We start from the raw sequence: 16,943 nt of genomic DNA, 5'->3' as shown, positions 1-16,943 counted from the left end.
CAGTGCCTTCTCCCTCTAAGGCAGGGACTTAAAATATACCAATACCAGCTTTCAGGAGAATGAGTCCCAGGCGATTTAGCTCCAGGGACAGGAGAGCACAATGCATAGGGAGCAGAGAAGGAGAGAGCCCATGCTCACCTGAGTGGGATGCCACTAACATCAAAGCTCGAAAACCTACAACCTTTTTTTCCCACCCCCACCTCCCCCTTTTTTTTCTCCTCAATTCCACATGAGCATGTAGAGGGGGTGGAGGCTAGGATTTCCAAAATCAAAGGCCAAAATCTATCAGCCACTGGAAATCAAACACGCCTTTCTTCAAACGTATTCTAAGACCATGTAATCCCTTTGCTTGTCTAATTGGCAAGAAAACACCTACTCCAAGAAAACACAGGGTCTGGGTTTGCAGAACCAGAGCAATGTGACTTACTTGTGTACAGTAATAAAGTTCTGTTTAGCATTTCAGCTGAAAATAGCAGTACCAGTACCACCACCAGTGTAATGGTACAAAGTTTCTAAACACAGTATCGCATACTCTAGAGAAGATGTCTCTGTCATGGAAATGCTGATCCCATGTCTTTGCCAAGATCACAGATTTGCCTGCCAAGTACTCACCCCTGCCTCTGTTTCAAAATCGTGTCATTTTAGTGCTCACTTTAGCATGAGTATGAATCAGCTTTACACCTCGTTTTTATATGCTGTGCTGTTCCTGCACAGCAGATAAAACCCTGCAACTGTATATATAGAGATTCTGTAGCAGTCAAAGTATAAAATCAACAGCTACTCCTTTCAGATCCATGCAGGACTTGAATTCTGGTCCCCCAGCAATATAACTAGATCATTACACACCATTTAGTTTCCACAAATCCATCTTTATAAGCAGAGAGTACAGCGGCACTCATGAACATTGTCAGGTTCTAGTTTTGATAGCGTTATTCTCATTTCAAACACACACAGATGCACACACACAGAGCGCATTAGCTGAATGCTAATATCGAGCACACAGCCTCTCGTTTGCAGCAGCATGAGCAGCTCTCTTCAAACGCAATGGCATTTTATGGAACAACTGAAAAGGTGGGAGAAAGAGTTGCAGTGTGTTCTCAGGCACGATGTTTTACAGATGAAATGCACAGAAATATACCTTCCAGCTTTGACTTCTCAGCTACCAATTCTACTGAAATGAAACCATGCGTTAAATAGATGCATGCCAGCCTGCACCAGCAGACCCCAACCTCCAGCCCCTTTCCTCCAGCGGGGTGGGCAGGGGAAGCCGTTATGCACCCGAGGTCTCCTTTCATGAACCACGCTTTCATTTTATTTCACACATGCCTGTGGCTCCAAGGCTCCCTCACTAGCTCCCACCAACTCCCCCAGATCCCAGTGCCCCTCAAAGTATCTACAATGCACTCAAGATAATACCAGCAAAACATAATTTGGAGGAAATTAGTGCTTAGAGAAATTAGCTCACAGCAAGTCTCAGTCTTCTGTATATATTCCCTAAATACACAGAAAACATAAAAGGATTTAAGGTAATAAGTAATCTGGGATGCAGAGAGAAAAAAGGCAGAAAAAAAAGCTGCATTGGTATGCCTGCTACATCACTACTCGGTATACCGAAATAGAAGTTTCTGCCGAACTTTAATGCCCGCTGCCAAGAATGTAGCACAAATCATGCCTTTCTAGCATTTTTGCAAGCTGTCCTCTGATTTCAGACCAACAAAGTCATAATTGTGAGAAAAACTGCATTGTACCTAAGAGCAAAATACTTAAACAACTAAAATTTTGCTTAGCACATTACAACATGTTCCATTTCATAAATGTATTTAAATGATATTATAATGGACTTGGAGGAAATAATCAAGTTACAGTGATAACAGCACAGTGGAAAGTCATCTATGAGCACCAAGAGATTAATAAGGAAACAGTCTCAACACAAAGTCCCACTTTTGTAATAGATACAATGAGGCAATCGTTTAGATCACCACCAGTACAAACAACTACCTACCTCTTGGGACAGGAAGGGAATGACTTGTGCACATATAGCGTTCAGTCTCTTGACAATTTCTGCCTGCAAGAGACAAGAAGAAAGAAGTTCAATTATATAAATTCTCAGATGCGATTGTCACCTATGAACATAGAAGATACATTTGTTTGGTTGTTTTTTTTTTTTAATCTCTAGTCATCCTCTGAGCAGGACAGATTATCAAAATAACAAAAGTATTTGGACACCAATTCAACAATACCTAGAAACCTAGTCATTTCTGGCTAAGAAGTTTTCCTTAAAAAACACAGTTTAGAGCTGACATAATGAAAAGTTAGGTCTGATTATGCAATCAAAGGCATTTAAAAAAAAACAACCTTAAGAAGATGTAACGAGAAAAGATAAACAAAATACTGTGTAGCGAACTAAAAAAGAAGGATCATTTCAGATTACAGCAATGCCACTGTAAGCAAAGGGAACAAATAAACCAGTTACTTCTATACTAACACTGCATATCATGAGAACATTAGCAACACAATACACAACTTTACTGATAATCATTCTACCACATATTTTAGAAACGGATACTGCAGTCTTGTATCATATTTATGTTGTTATCAAACCCACGGTTAATAGTAGTTACTTTCCTGTTGCAATTGTGATCAGAAATGAATAATATACAATGTTTTATTTCCATACTGGAGATCAATTCTTACTCTGTGTATTTAATCTGCAAATCTCAATAGAGACGGAGGAGATTTGGAGAGATAACACAAGAATTACAGCTCCAGAAACAGAGTATTTAAAGCCACATAAGACTTTCTTACAATAAATCATAACTTTCTTATAATATATTGTAACCAGGATCAGTTCGTCATTATACAGTAGGACAGAATGTTCTTCCTCTTGCAAAGTCACTAATGGTATGACGAAGAGATAGAAACTTGTGCAATTTAGGCTTCCTTCTTCTAAAAGCAACCCTTCCAGTCCTTTAGCTCTGCTGTCTTTTAAACTGTGAACACTTAGAAAAGAACCCATAGAACAGAAAGGCTCAGGACTAGCAGTAAAAAAGTCAGAAACACATACAAAATAAGTCTTGGTTCAAGAAATATTACAATTACACCACTACGTAAGCAGAAGACACGGTATGCTAGAGGTAAGGGTACATGTGAAACTAACTCTGCCCCCTTGTGCATACTGTGATACACTCGAGTTAACACTACTTTCCAATATAATTTCTTCATTTCTCTGAAATCCATCTAAACTCCCGTAGGTTACTTATACAGCAATTTCTATGTTACACTGTCCCAGTATCTTCTCACTGGTCTTCACTGTTTATGCAAGTCCTCATCTGATTAAAGTTATGCATTTTAATACGTTTTTTACATTCACCTACTACAGCTTTTCTGTTTATTCAGCAGCATAGGTACCTTAAAGGACATTTGAGAATATGTTCTGTTCACCACAAAGCTAAACTACCTGCTAATTTCAAAGGTCTCTATGTACCTATAGTATCAGATATATCCCACAATGTAAAATTTAAATACCCCTTTAAATATAGTGCTCACTACTCTAGTTGACACAGACGTTTACGAACTGCTTGTTACACAGAGCAGTACAGGCAGCGACAAGTTGTGTGCATCTAAGCTTCAGCCAGAGAGCTCGCATGATCCAACACGGCATTACTTGAGAAACAGTATTTGATTAAGGAATTGTAGACCGTAATACAATGAACAGCTGCAAAGTACCTGTGCTGTAGTGGTTCAAGCACCATTATTTAGGCTTTTCCAAATTTGGGGTCCCAGCCACCCTGCTATTTTTTTTTCAAAGGGATCTCCCAAGTCCCTTAAAATCAAAGAAAAAAACTACATGTCCTGCTCTTAGAGGCTTTTCCACATGAAAACTCAAAAGTGCTGCATGACTCGAGCTGAAGCCCCTTCTGACCTGTCATTTAACATACATACCTGCCTTAGTAAAAAAAGGCACATGATGCTTTCCTCCACTGCAAAACAACTCGTCCTACCCATCTTTAAAATGCCTGTCGCAAGCGTACCCACCTCCTGTACAGCTCCTCAGGGGAGCCCTTCCCTTGGCTCTGCTCAGCAGAAGTCCACTCTTCCACCACAGCTACTACGTTAGTTGGATGCCTCTACTGCACTACTTAGGAACTGAGAATAAAGCTGGCTCGAAGGGGTATGCAGGAGCTCAGCATGTAATTTTAAAAGGCTTTTAGATTCACAGATTTTAAGGCCAGAAGGGACTGTTACAATTGTCTTATCTGACCTCCTGAGTAACACAGGCTGTAAAACTTCACCGACTTCTCTACCAAACCGGTCAATTCTAGTTCACCTAGAATATAGCTTAGTCAACAAAAGTAATTTTATTCAACTCACTTTGAGGCATTTCTTCTCAATTAAGGCACTCAACCTCAGCTATTTCAAGCTATTTCAGCTATGATGTTTTTCTTTTGATCACTGCCCTCCCCCCTGCCCAACAGAAGAAGTATGTCTCTCTTCTACTGCTCTTCTGGCCAAAAAGCAGTTGAAGCATATTTGCTCAGTATTTATACAAAAATTCACCGCCGGCAGATTCTGAGCCTGGGAAACGTTAAGCTAAAAAGCATCTTCCAAAAAGCTCTAAGTAACTGAACACAGGTGACTGAATATGAATGGTTAAACGACTGTAATAAACCTCTTGATATCAATCCCACTGGAGTGCAGAACAGCGAGTCTTTCCATAGTGTACACAAGAAAGGGAGGTGGTGGAGACAGCACCCAGCTCAACCTACGGAGAAGAAAAAGAGCTCGCAAACGACTTCAAGAGATTGCCGCGACGTTCCCCAGCAGCATTTCTCAGCTAGGCAAGGGGCCCGCTAGGCCAGTCACAACAAAGCTGAGAAGCCCTCGCTATGCTGAAGCAAGCGTTTACCCTATTTCCTTATTAAAACGGTCTTCACTTCCCCTAACGACGAGCGTCCCCCGTGGCATGGCTGTGCGTACGGTTACGTTTCATCACCCTCAGCACTCGGGCAGCAAGGGAACAGCCCAGCGGAGCAGCAGCAGACTGCAGAGGCACAGCACGACCGCGGCACGGACTGCCCGCCTTTGGAGGCCACAGCCAGCAGGAAGGCATGGAGGAAAACACCGTGTACGTGCACAAACGATAGGAAGGACGTTGCACGTTCTGTACCAAAAAAATTCCCAGATCAGACATTTTCATGCAGTAAATACAGAGTAACCTCTGCCTTGGCACTGCAACTCTTTCTGCAATTAGCTGCGGAGGATAACACCACAGCAACCGGCTTGACTGTTTACAAGACATACAAGAGAAGGAGTTAGCTGCTGGAAGGTAGATAGAGTGGGTTTCTTGCAACACCACCCTAAAACTTGAAGGTGTAGGTACTGATGACGTAGGTTAGCATCTCGGTAGACCTATTGCTGCTGCCATTGCCATTTGCCATTGCCAAAACTCATTCTTCTTTGCATAAGAGTGCAAAGTCAGACACAAAATAAAACAAGAGTCCACTGCACGTTTGTACGCTCATACAGATTTTTAAAACCCTACGTTTAAAAAACAGTTTAGGATCTTCTCTTTTCTCTTAGATGTCAGGCCAATGGGTTTTTCATGACCAACCTAACTGGCAAGAGAAGGAAAAGTATCATTTCATAAAATCAGGCAGCCAATTCCTCACATGGAAAGGCAAAGTTGCCTCAGAAACACGGCTGCTTCCGCGGTCATCTAATTTCGCCTCTTTTGTCCCATGGGACCAGGCTTTACAGAGGCATCATTTATTTACAGGCCTTTCCACTGGGCTTCAGTTATCGGCCAATAATGCTGTGGACACACACACTTCTAATGGCCTCTGTTTTGAAACCAAGTCTAATCTGATGGCACAGCGCCCAAACTCCTTTTCCAGCATAGCCATTAAAGGATGTAGGTTATTGCTGTTGTCACCATTGATATTTGTCATTGTAATGTAATTAGGGCCCTAAAATGATGCATTACAGCCCTTGGCACAGCTTCTATTAAAATCTTTTCTTCTGCTCACTGAACTGCGACCTGCTTTCTGATGAATAACAGACAGACAGCTTTAGGGTGAGGAACAGATTCATCAAAGAAGTATTTTTCAGCTGTGGAAATAAAATAAATAAATAAATAAATAAATAACAGAGGACAACCTAAGAAGAAAAGCACAAGGCAGCACGGGGGGGGGGGGGGGGGGGGGGGGAGGCACACGGTGCATTTGAATTTCATCTGACCACTTGAAATTCTGATTGCATCTGATGAATCTTTCTTACGACAATATATTCCCAGCCTGTGAATCACATGGTTAATCAGGGCTCTAATCTGCTATCCATCAGCCTATGCCAGCACTGTAACTTCCAATCAAATTTATAGGTTATATGGGTCACGCATCCCTGAACAACTACATTCACGGATATCCCATTTAAACCAGCACAGATTCTGAAATGCTGTTGTTAGGGTTACCGAATGTTATAATACTATTCAAAGCTTTATGAAAGCTCCTGATAAACAGCTGCTAAATTATTGCCTGTGGATACAGCGTGATGCTCTGAAATAGCATTAATGGCCCAATAAAAGGGTGATTGTTCATGCCAAAATATAAAAAGGATAGCTTTTGCTGCCACAGTTTGTCAAATATGTTAACAAACACCGACACTTCTATTACTCCTTTCCCTAAACACAAAAGATGTTTGGTTTTGCATAAAAACACACCAGCATGGAACCAGAAAAGATGAGGGAGAGGTAGGCAAGGAAGGGTCAGGCTAGAATCATCTTCTTAGTTATCTAATGTAAAGCTTGTACTGTTTGCATCCTTTGGGAGACAACTACAAAAGACAGTATTTTAACAGTTTTGAGCTCTTTCCATAGCCACTTACATGGCATCTTTTTTTAAAAAAAAGAAAAATTAAATATTTATTAACTACAATGTTAATAACTTTTTCTTTTTGTTATGCATATAAAGAGACAATAATAAAATCACTGTGCCAGAATTTGATCCAAGTAAAGGAATGAAGACCCGTATCAGTTAACAGTCCCTCAGCGTTGTTGTAGGGATAGAACACAAGAGCAACAGCTTAGGCCCCCGATTCAGCCAACAAAATCTTTTTGACCAAAGCCAATAGTTAAATGGTACTTAATTGCCTAAATATGCCTAAAAACCTGACCTTAAATTCGTAAGTGCCTATAAAGCATTCTGAAAAATGTTCAGTGATAAGCCTGTGGGCAAGGCTACACATCAGGTCCCGTGAGGTAACACAGCCGCTGAAGGGGGCTCAGCAAAGCTGGTCCTTGGGGTACAACCACAGCCCCGCAGCTACCAGCTGTACGCAGAGGGGAGCATGTGATGGACCATTAGACTTCTAAATCCCTTTGAGGATGGCAACACAGGGGTTTAATTCAATTTACCCTTGCCACACACAGCTAAAATAGGACATAAGCACAAGGTGAAATATGGATATGTGTTTAAGTGCCTTGGTAAGTATTTTAGCGTATGTCCAAATTCTTAGCAGAGATGAGGACTAAAAGAGAAGCAAGAGTCATATAAACTCCAGATATTAAAATACTCAGAAATGTTCTAATACATAGGGAGTTCAGAATAAATTTGTTGCTTAAAAATCTCCATTTGCATTCTTTTTTGGCAGAAAAAAAAGAATTGGGATTTTATTTATAGTATATAAACTTCAGGAAAATATTTCTACTATATTTCACAAAGTTCCATAGTTATTACAATTATAAAAAATTGCTGGTAAAGAATTACCACTGGAGGCTGTAGGTCTGTCAGTGGAATGGAAACAAAACTACTATACATGTATTGTTGAAATAAAACAGGATAATAAAACACTATTGGGAAACCCATTTCAGCAGCCAGTAGGAAGAAGAATATATGCAATTACACTTTCAGAAAAATAATCTGAAACAACTGTTATTTCAGGTTTAATTTGTTCTACACAATGCAGCCTTTGCCAAAAAGATCAATCTACTTTATTAAGTGCTTACCAAGAACACATGCACACACCCATAATATCTAAACAAGCATTTCACAAATTAGTGAGAACAAAACATTATTACACTGTATGAGACATATCATGATTCTGAATAAAGCAAGCAAAAAAGCTAATCTTAGTATTTCACAGAAAATTAACTCTTCTTTCATAAAGAAGAATGTGTTTTGTTTTAATCACAGACTGTTGTCTGAAAGTGCTTACTCCAGTTCTACAGAACTGGAGGAAAAACTGCAAGCCCTGAATATAAAATTTCTCTTCAGCCCTAAAGGAATGGTGTTTGGAAAGCGAGCCACAAAGAGTCTAGTCTTGTAGTCGAAGAGAGTGGACAGGAGTTCTCTGGTGAAAAGGATACTAAACAGAAAACTTTGACGCTAAGCCAATTCCTTGAGTTTAGGAGATTTAATCCGAGCAATGCATGTACGAGTTGAACGCAAGCAGGACCACCAGACTCTACCGAATAATCATGGGTACATTCTCCACCTCACTTCCCTATCAATCTTCTTTACAAACATGCTAGCTAAGCTCATGAAGTACTGTAAACTTGATACCCTTTGTAAGTTAATCTAGGTGCTTATTTTGCACAAAATGCTGCAGACAGCAACATAAGCAATAAATCGGAGCGGCTGAATTTTCAAAATCAATTTTCTAACGTACATCCCGATCCGTGGGCTGCTGAAGTGAACTGGTAAGACGTGGCTTTTATTTAATGTGTCAAGAACCACATGGAGCTCAACTGAGCAAGAAAGGATAAATATTGAATCATTCATGATTAAGACAATAAAAAGCAAGTCAAGTAAGGTGACATACAAACATGCTTCAAGCCTGTCATTTGAAGAAGTCAATGTTTTTGTTAATATTGACTTCCACCAGCAAGTAGGGGAATAGAAACGCACAGGCTGGAGATCCCCCTAGTCCTTCAGTTGTTCAGGCTGCCACCAGGTAGTAAGCTGCATCCCGCCCTGCCGTGCCACAAGCACCTGCAGAGCGTCCAGAAAAAAGGCTGCAAGTAGAACTTGAAATGGCAGAGAGTGGCTTCCATTTCCCCTCCTCAAAGGCAGCAGGAAATACTTGCTGAAAAAGCAGACAGAAATGAGTAAGAAGGGGACACTGCCATGGGAGGTGCTGTTTCCAGCAGTAGAGCTTTGAAGTCCTCTATAAGGTACTATCCCTTCACCTACACAGGGATGAGAAGTTTCCACCACTCTCCGCCAACTGAAGGAATCTGACTTCATAGTTTAAAAAAAAAAAACAAAACTTTTTTTTAAGCTTATAAACCCGTGGCATCACACTGAGACAGCTTCAGCTCCAAGTTCAGTCTTTTGTATCTGTCTCCTGGCTGCAATTAGGTCAGAATTTCCCATTTTAATCTTTCCTGTAACAGCTGAAACACAGCACTACATGCACAATCACCAGTCTCTTACTACTCGATTCCTCCCCTCACACATCCCTCCAAAGAGTCTGACCACAGTTCTTCTGCGACTGCTGGAAATGGCACAAGCCATCCTGAGCCTGTCCTTGCAACTATATGCATACAGTGGTTTTAGTGCGCAGTTCTAATTGAATTGGATGCAGAAAGTCCCCTACTTATTTACATCACAAGTTCATACTCTGTTTCTAAGGCATAGCAGGAGAACTAGTCAGAAAGAAATACTGCACATCAGTAGTTTCAACGTATACATCATGAAAAACTAAAAAGAAAGGTGAGAGATAGCCAAAACCTGTTTCAGTAGGCTTATGTTTAACTTGAGGTGTCCTTAACTGCACTGCAAAAATATTAAGGAGGCAGCATTTCAGGAAAAAAGCTGAACACCTCTAGCAGGTGAATCTAAAAGAAACCATGCTTTTAAAATTTACATATATAGCGCTTAGGAAAAGGGGTTCTGATGCTCTTTTAAAATGTTACCACAAAATAAACACTAAAATCGTTTTCCCTCTTCAAAACAGAGCTGTCAGTGTCCACTTCTGATCCCCACCAGCACTTAACCTTTCATTTGCAAATACACACAAAGGAAGACTCAGGTGTAGCTATAGGCACCCATTACCCCACATACACTCTGTATTATGCCTATAGTGCTTACCCTGGAGCAGTATGCTCCAAATGTTAATCACCAAGATACTGATACGCTATCACAGTTAAGAACTGTGAAGATTGTGCCAGACTTCCAGTTACATCTACAAAGTTGTACTGTTCAGTCTTGAAGCTTGCAGAAAACACTGCAACCAATGGTAACACATAATAGTCTGACAAAAAAGAAGGAAGATAATTTAGTTTCTCCAGCAAGTGTTGCGTTGTTCCAGGTTTTAATGAACTACATAGAGCTGATCAATAAACTTATAAAAGCAGCAATCAGAAGTCCCCCATAAAAACAGGAAAAGCAACATGACTGCTGAACTCAATTTATTTTCCTCCAGATTCATCTGGAGGCCAGAAATCAGCCCTTCTGCATCAGGAACAAGATCACTTCTTCTCTTCCACCTCGGTTTCCTTTGCTTACCCACCTCAGCCCTGCAGGTCATGAAAGGTGGAGCCCATAGCCTGTCTGATTCATTGATAATCACACTTGATTACATTTGCTTCCAGAAAAGATAAGTACTAGGAATCAGCACACTGATCTATTCAGTACATTTCTTAGGTCTGGTTACAAGAATTCTTACAGCGTTTGAAAACTCTGTCATGTTTCGCCTTCAATCCCGCATCTCTTCTTCCTACCCGGCAATTTCACACCACGTGGTGAATAGCTATCAATTAGCTTAAGAAACGAAGCAAAAAAACCCCGGTATTTATTTCAAGGAAAAGTGGTCCACACAAAGGAAACAACATTTTAACTCCTTTTCCATCGCGACTCCCTGTTGTACTATGAAAACGAGCAATACTCGGATACAATTTCCATGGATTAAGGTGACAGATTTTTGTATCTGACATAGTTGACAAAAATCCTACCCCTTTTAATTCAGTACACAAAAGCATGATTATAACAACACGCCAAAAGAGATGAAAGAATAGTGCAGTGGATATTACAGCAATGCTATAATCAAGCTTCAATTTTAGATCCTTGCAATGACACAAATTCAAATAAGGCATATTACTGTTGTAAATACTCTGATAAAGAAATTAAAATTTGATTATATAAAAGAGTTAGCTTTGATTAAGAAGTAGAAAATTGTGAAGCATAATGTATAGGAGTGTTAAGTTTGAAATGTAGCCATAGAAACTTTAGGAACTGTGTTATGTGTGACCATAGGAACCTTAGTATTGTTAAGTTTGAAATAAGCCAACTATAGAAACTTCACCAGGAACTTACTGGTTTTCTTATGTTTTGTTTCAAGAAACTAAGGAAACGGTCATGGACACCAGTTTGCTGCTTGGAAATCCCCTTACCCTTCCCATCTCGATTTTAGTATTGAGGATTCCAATCAGTAGAGCTAAGTGAAATTGACCAATGATTGTTTTTAAATAAGAATATTGATAAGGTGATATAATCAAAAGGCCAATCATTACAAAGGTTAAATTTAAGAGCAAGCATAGTATGAATTTTTATGTAAAGAGCATATGCAATAATGACTTGACAGAAAACATTTATAAAAACTGATGAATTTAATGTTAAGCTGGACACCTTTGGAGGAGCGATCCTCCGTGTCCCCACTGCTGCAATAAAAGAAGTGCCTGCTTCTTAACATCACATCGGTGTTAAGGAGTTTTATTCAGGATTTCAGTAACATTACTACCTCAATTTTTAACGTAGGTGGAAGTATGGTACCCGTTAATTCTTTCTGAAGATAAATAAATGTTTCATACTCCTTGGTGGTATTAATCAAGTCCCAGTTTCTGCAATAAAGTGATCATCTGAGAATCAGATTACATTTAAGGCACCTTTCTCCTTTATCTCCGTTTCCCACCTAGAGAGGAGGTTTTTTCGTTTTTTAAATCAACACTCAACAAGTGAAAGTTATCTAAAATGCGAAGTCCATATAAGTAGGGCACATTTTCTTTTACTCTGAACTTAAACGCAACTTTCAACTTCAGGTCCTGACTCATGATTTCCTCTCGCTTTGAGATGGCAATGCCGCATTCCTCCTGAAGCACCAGCCTTAAACTTCCATACCACAGCACTGTATGGATGGGCAAGCTAGGATGAAGCATCACCAGCCTTGTCACTCCGGGCTTACACCATACCGCACAGGATGACACAGTCAGCCAGGATCCCAATTCCTTTTCTCTGGAGCAGGTTGCCCTGAGAGTAGGAGGGACAGTACCAAGGAGCTGGTGAACTAAGTGCATTCATCCCACAAGAAAAGACTGGAAGTTCCAGCATTTCAGACATCTCTGCTGCCACTCAGACGATACTGACTCATATGTGTATTTTTTAAGTAAAACACTTCCTGCAAGGACTAGCTAAACAGCAGAATGCTGCTTTCCTGAGAGCAACAACAAAAAAATAGTCTGTAGCTCCGACTCCTATTGAGGAGAAAATACTGATGTGAATTCTCATTGCTCATAATTTCAATCATTGTGGATCATAACTACCTCTGCTGAAAACAACTCTATTTGGATTTAAGCATTTCTGCAACTATGGTTTCTTGCTATTTTTCCCCTAAGTGAAGGACAAGGAAAGAACAGGTAATTTTATCCTTCAACATGTGAATATCTAACAAGTGGTAGTTTCACTAGCGAAGTACGTCTAAAATAATCAGGCAGTTTACGACTCTCTTTGTGGCCTTCCTAAGATGACCTATTTGCAAAGCAAATGCTAAGACATTTGTAAGACATGCATGTTTAATACATTCAGGAAAATTCACTTGTCCTAGACAGCTGGATACTCTTAAGTACATCTTGACGTTCAATTCATTTAAATGGCACTCCCCCAGTAAAACTCCTGCCAGGACAGACTCTGAGTCAAGCAACACTAAATAGCATTTATCTTTAAATTACGTCAGTATTACTGAAGTTTTCAAATACTCTTCATCCAAGAGGAATTTCAACATAAATTAACTTTTAAAACAAACACAAAGTTTAAGAAAATGCCATAAAAAAGCAGAACAGGAGGCATGGAGCAAAGGAGGACTCTCTGGTTGGGAAATGTAGATTTCATGAAACCTTTTCCAGTGCTGTATTTCCCTGCGAGATCACACTTTGTGTGAGAGCTACTATGAACTGCATTGATTTCAGACAAATGCTCAAGATACACCATGTTAAGTGCACTCTTCATCATACTGCACCTATAGACTAAACATCTAGAATGTGGAAAGTAGGTAAAATGTAAGCAAATGAAAGCAAATAATCAACACTGTAAACAGATTAACCATGTGATAATAATATCGATGCACTTCTCCTTCAATGTGCTTTTCTCAGAAAAGGCATCAAACATGATTCCTTTTAAAGTTGGTCCAATTTTACACCCATGACCTCCCTACAAAGGTGTCTGGGCCAGAAATATGGATTACGCAGCCACCAATTATGCTGTATCTGCTCTTGAGACAGAAAGAAGGCTTTTGCTGTAGCTTCACGTGCACTTTAAATTGGCATAAAAACAGTCACTGAAGAGGCTCTCCCCTAATCCAGCTACTCCTGCTCACCCCACTCTTACGCTGCTAGCATTTTTGCAGGTATGTGCTGAACTAAGCAATGAACTTACCAAAGTTAAAACCCAGCCACGACCCACCCCCCCAAAATTGATTTTTTTAAATACAAACCCCATCACAGACCCAGTTTACCATGGGGTTAACCCAAATGTGGCATCACCCCTTTCATTACCAATGCCATCTTCTGCCCACTTAAAGTGCACAGAAAACTTCAGTCTCAGACACACAAAATCTAAGCTGAGACTTTTTGTGAACACTCCTTTAAGTCAGAAAACAAGAGCATGATTAAGAGAACAAACCACACAGCAGCACTCCTGGCAAGCTGCTCATCTTGTTACAGATACCGATACTTCTCTGGGCATGGGAAGGCACTCTGTTTCACTTCCTCCACCACCCTGCAACCAAGATGGATTGCTATCAACCATGTCCTAAACTTTTCACCTCTCAGGTTAGTATCACAATGTGGTTTAGCTTCAAGTTCCAACTAGCGTTTAGAGTCACCTGTCAGAACATCTGCTAAACCAAATCACCAGTACCCAATTGCACAGTGAATTCAAAACAATAAATAAATAAAAACTAGTGTCCATTAGTGGTGGCTGTACTAGCTAGCTAGTGGCCAGATGAAGAAATCAAATGCTGTGGTTGAAACTGTGAAAAAAACACACTCATAAAACAATGTATGTTTTTTCAGTTATAGCAGACAGCATGACAGACAGCAAAACCACATTTCTGTGCCTGGGGTGGTTTGGTTTGTTGGGTTTTTTTAATGCATCTCTGGCTTTTTGCCATGGAGTAATTCCATGGTTTACCAAAATGCAGGCTCTGGGCTTGTTAATTTCATATTTAGTTTGCCAGGTCTGTAATCTTGTCACACTTTTAATCAAAAATGTTTCAGGCAAGCATTTATATGTATTTTTACTTATTCAAATCCTAATATTTTTACCCACAAAAATACACAGAGGTTGTATCTATTTTGGTTTATAAGAATCTGTTTTGCACAGACTATTATAATGATTCGGTTTTTTAACAGCAGCTTCCCATGACAATTAGAGACTTAGTTGTGCTATTCTGTTTGCATTAGAAATTTGCCAGAATACAAGAAAGGAAACCTTAAAATCATTGAACTACCTACTGACTGTTTGCAAACCTCTTTGTGTATAATCACTATCAGTTTTTCACAAAGACAACAGAGAAAGCCCGGGGGGGGGGGGGGGGGGGGGGAAGGGAAATAGGTTTGATGACTAGTGGATAGCTCAGGCTGTGTTTCCTTTGTGTGAGCTTCAGTAAAGATAAAAGACTAAGTTGGAAAATATTAACCTTTAATATAAACGGAAAGCAGTTCAAAATTACCAATTTCTTTATTGAAATAATTCACTTCTCACTATTGTAACATACCATGTTGCATAGGTGCAAGCAAAGGAAAGAAGTGAGAAAAAGTTTATTCTTTAACAGTCACCAACAAGGTATACAGTGACTTTACCATCCCAAGTGTAACTTCAGCTCGTGAACACAAAACTGAAGTTGCCTTAAACTAGCTGCGGAACTGCATAAGAAGCTGGAGAAATACTCAGCACAGTAAAACCTTGCTGACTCCCCAGCATCCTGGTTTCAGCTGGGATAGAGTTAGTTTTCTTTCTAGTAGGTAGAGTGTTAAGTTTTGGGTTCAGTATGACAAGAATGTTGATAACACATTGATGTTTTCAGTTGTTGCTAAGTAGTGTTTAGACTAAGTCAAGGATTTTTCAGCTTCTCCTGCACGGTCATAACAAATCTGTGCCACTATGGGCTGGATGAGAAGGCCTTGGTCTGGGAGCTGCAGCCCCTCCTTGGTGCCCAAGGTGGGGCACCAACCCACCACCCTGATATTAAGAGTCTCATGCTCCCCTGACTGAGCTAGACAGTGTTGCAGGAAGGGCCGCAGCAACTGCCCCCAGATCTTTATACTGGGCAGTATGGAATCACGCAGTATGGAATATTCTTTTGGCCAGTGTGGGTCAGCTGCCCTGGCTGTGTCCTGTGCCAACTTCATGTGCCCCTCCAGCTTTCTCGCTGGCTGGGCATGAGAAGCTGAAAAATCATTGACTTTAGACTAAACACTACTTAGCAACAACTGAAAACAAAAGTGTGTTATCAACTGTTCTTCTCATGCTGAACCCAAAACATAACACTATACCAGCTACTAGAAAGAAAATTAACTCTATCCCAGCTGAAACTGGGGCAATCAGTTAGCAGGACCTGAGCTAGTCTGTTCAACAGTGGTTAAAGCACACCCATAAGTACTTCAGTCATTCTCTTGAACACCATCCACATGCACCAAAAAGCACTTTATCTTAACTCTGTACCTGTAAAAAGTTTTAAAAATAGATGCCAATGCACCCCAAAGCAATACAAAATTACTCTCAATATCCACGGCAGAACCTGTATAGAACTCATTTGATACAGTTGTAAATTAGGCTTTCCCCAGCTCTACTGACTAAGCTAGACTGTACACTAAGAGATATTATAGTCTTGCTAAGTTCAGAGCTATTCTGCCTCCAAAACTGGCACCCTTCTCAGGAAGGATAACCAAGAAAGGTAGCGGCAAAGCGATGCTCGGATAGAGGAAGTAACCTAGTCTAAATCCCACTGCTTCACCAAAGTGGAAAAGCTCAACAGTATTTCAGTAGAGAACACCAGATATTAAACCTTCCTCCTATATTATGCTGAAGACAGCCCGCAGAGTAGTATTTCTTTTCCAAAGTCCAACTTGCATTTATGCTCAAAACTACATTTACAGCTTCTCACATGTGTGGGATATTCATAATGCTGAGGAGTGAAGACTCAAAGCTGTGATCCTCACTGTTGAATACTAAACTGGTTTGCCCTATCTTTTGACAACTCACATTGTCATTATCTTCCTTCAACCTCTGCAACAAAAATCAAGGAAGAGCCTTGTACAGATTCATTGTTTAATGGGCAGGTAGAAGTTCAAATGAGATTAAAAAGAGTCTGGGAAACTAGCTACTTGAGATCTACACCAAGAGCCTACCTCAGACTAACTCTGCATAGAACCAGGACGCGCAGAAAGGTTTAACAAACCCTGTATTTTCCCTAACTTTACAACATAATTGCTTGTACCAGAGAATCAAGATCCCACTGTGCTGCAACCACTGCATGTATAGCAACAAGCTCCACCTCTGGCATTTGACAAGGTTTGGGCATGCAGAACGAATGCAGGGACACGCTACCACAAGGTAATTAAGTTTGTTTTGGTTTTCCCCTAAAAATCCCACTCAGGTAAAAAAGTAGCATTATCCCATTTTCCAGATGGAGAACAGAGGCTGAGAAGATACATTACCAAGGGCAAACTTCCTTAA

General features: G+C 40.2%; 1 protein-coding gene across 3 annotated transcripts in view; it reads right to left on the bottom strand.

Moving 5' to 3' along the window:
- LOC142027438 (transducin-like enhancer protein 4) overlaps positions 1-16,943 on the bottom strand; it is a 99,441-nt gene that overhangs the window by 64,970 nt on the left and 17,528 nt on the right. For all 3 annotated transcript variants that reach the window (XM_075021644.1, XM_075021646.1, XM_075021647.1), the window contains exon 5: positions 2,003-2,065. In XM_075021644.1, coding sequence (XP_074877745.1) covers positions 2,003-2,065 — 63 coding nt within the window. The remainder of the gene's footprint in view (positions 1-2,002; positions 2,066-16,943) is intronic.

Source organism: Buteo buteo, chromosome Z, assembly GCF_964188355.1.
Source record: "Buteo buteo chromosome Z, bButBut1.hap1.1, whole genome shotgun sequence".
Lineage (NCBI taxonomy): Eukaryota > Metazoa > Chordata > Aves > Accipitriformes > Accipitridae > Buteo > Buteo buteo.
This window is presented reverse-complemented; position numbering and strand designations above follow the sequence as displayed.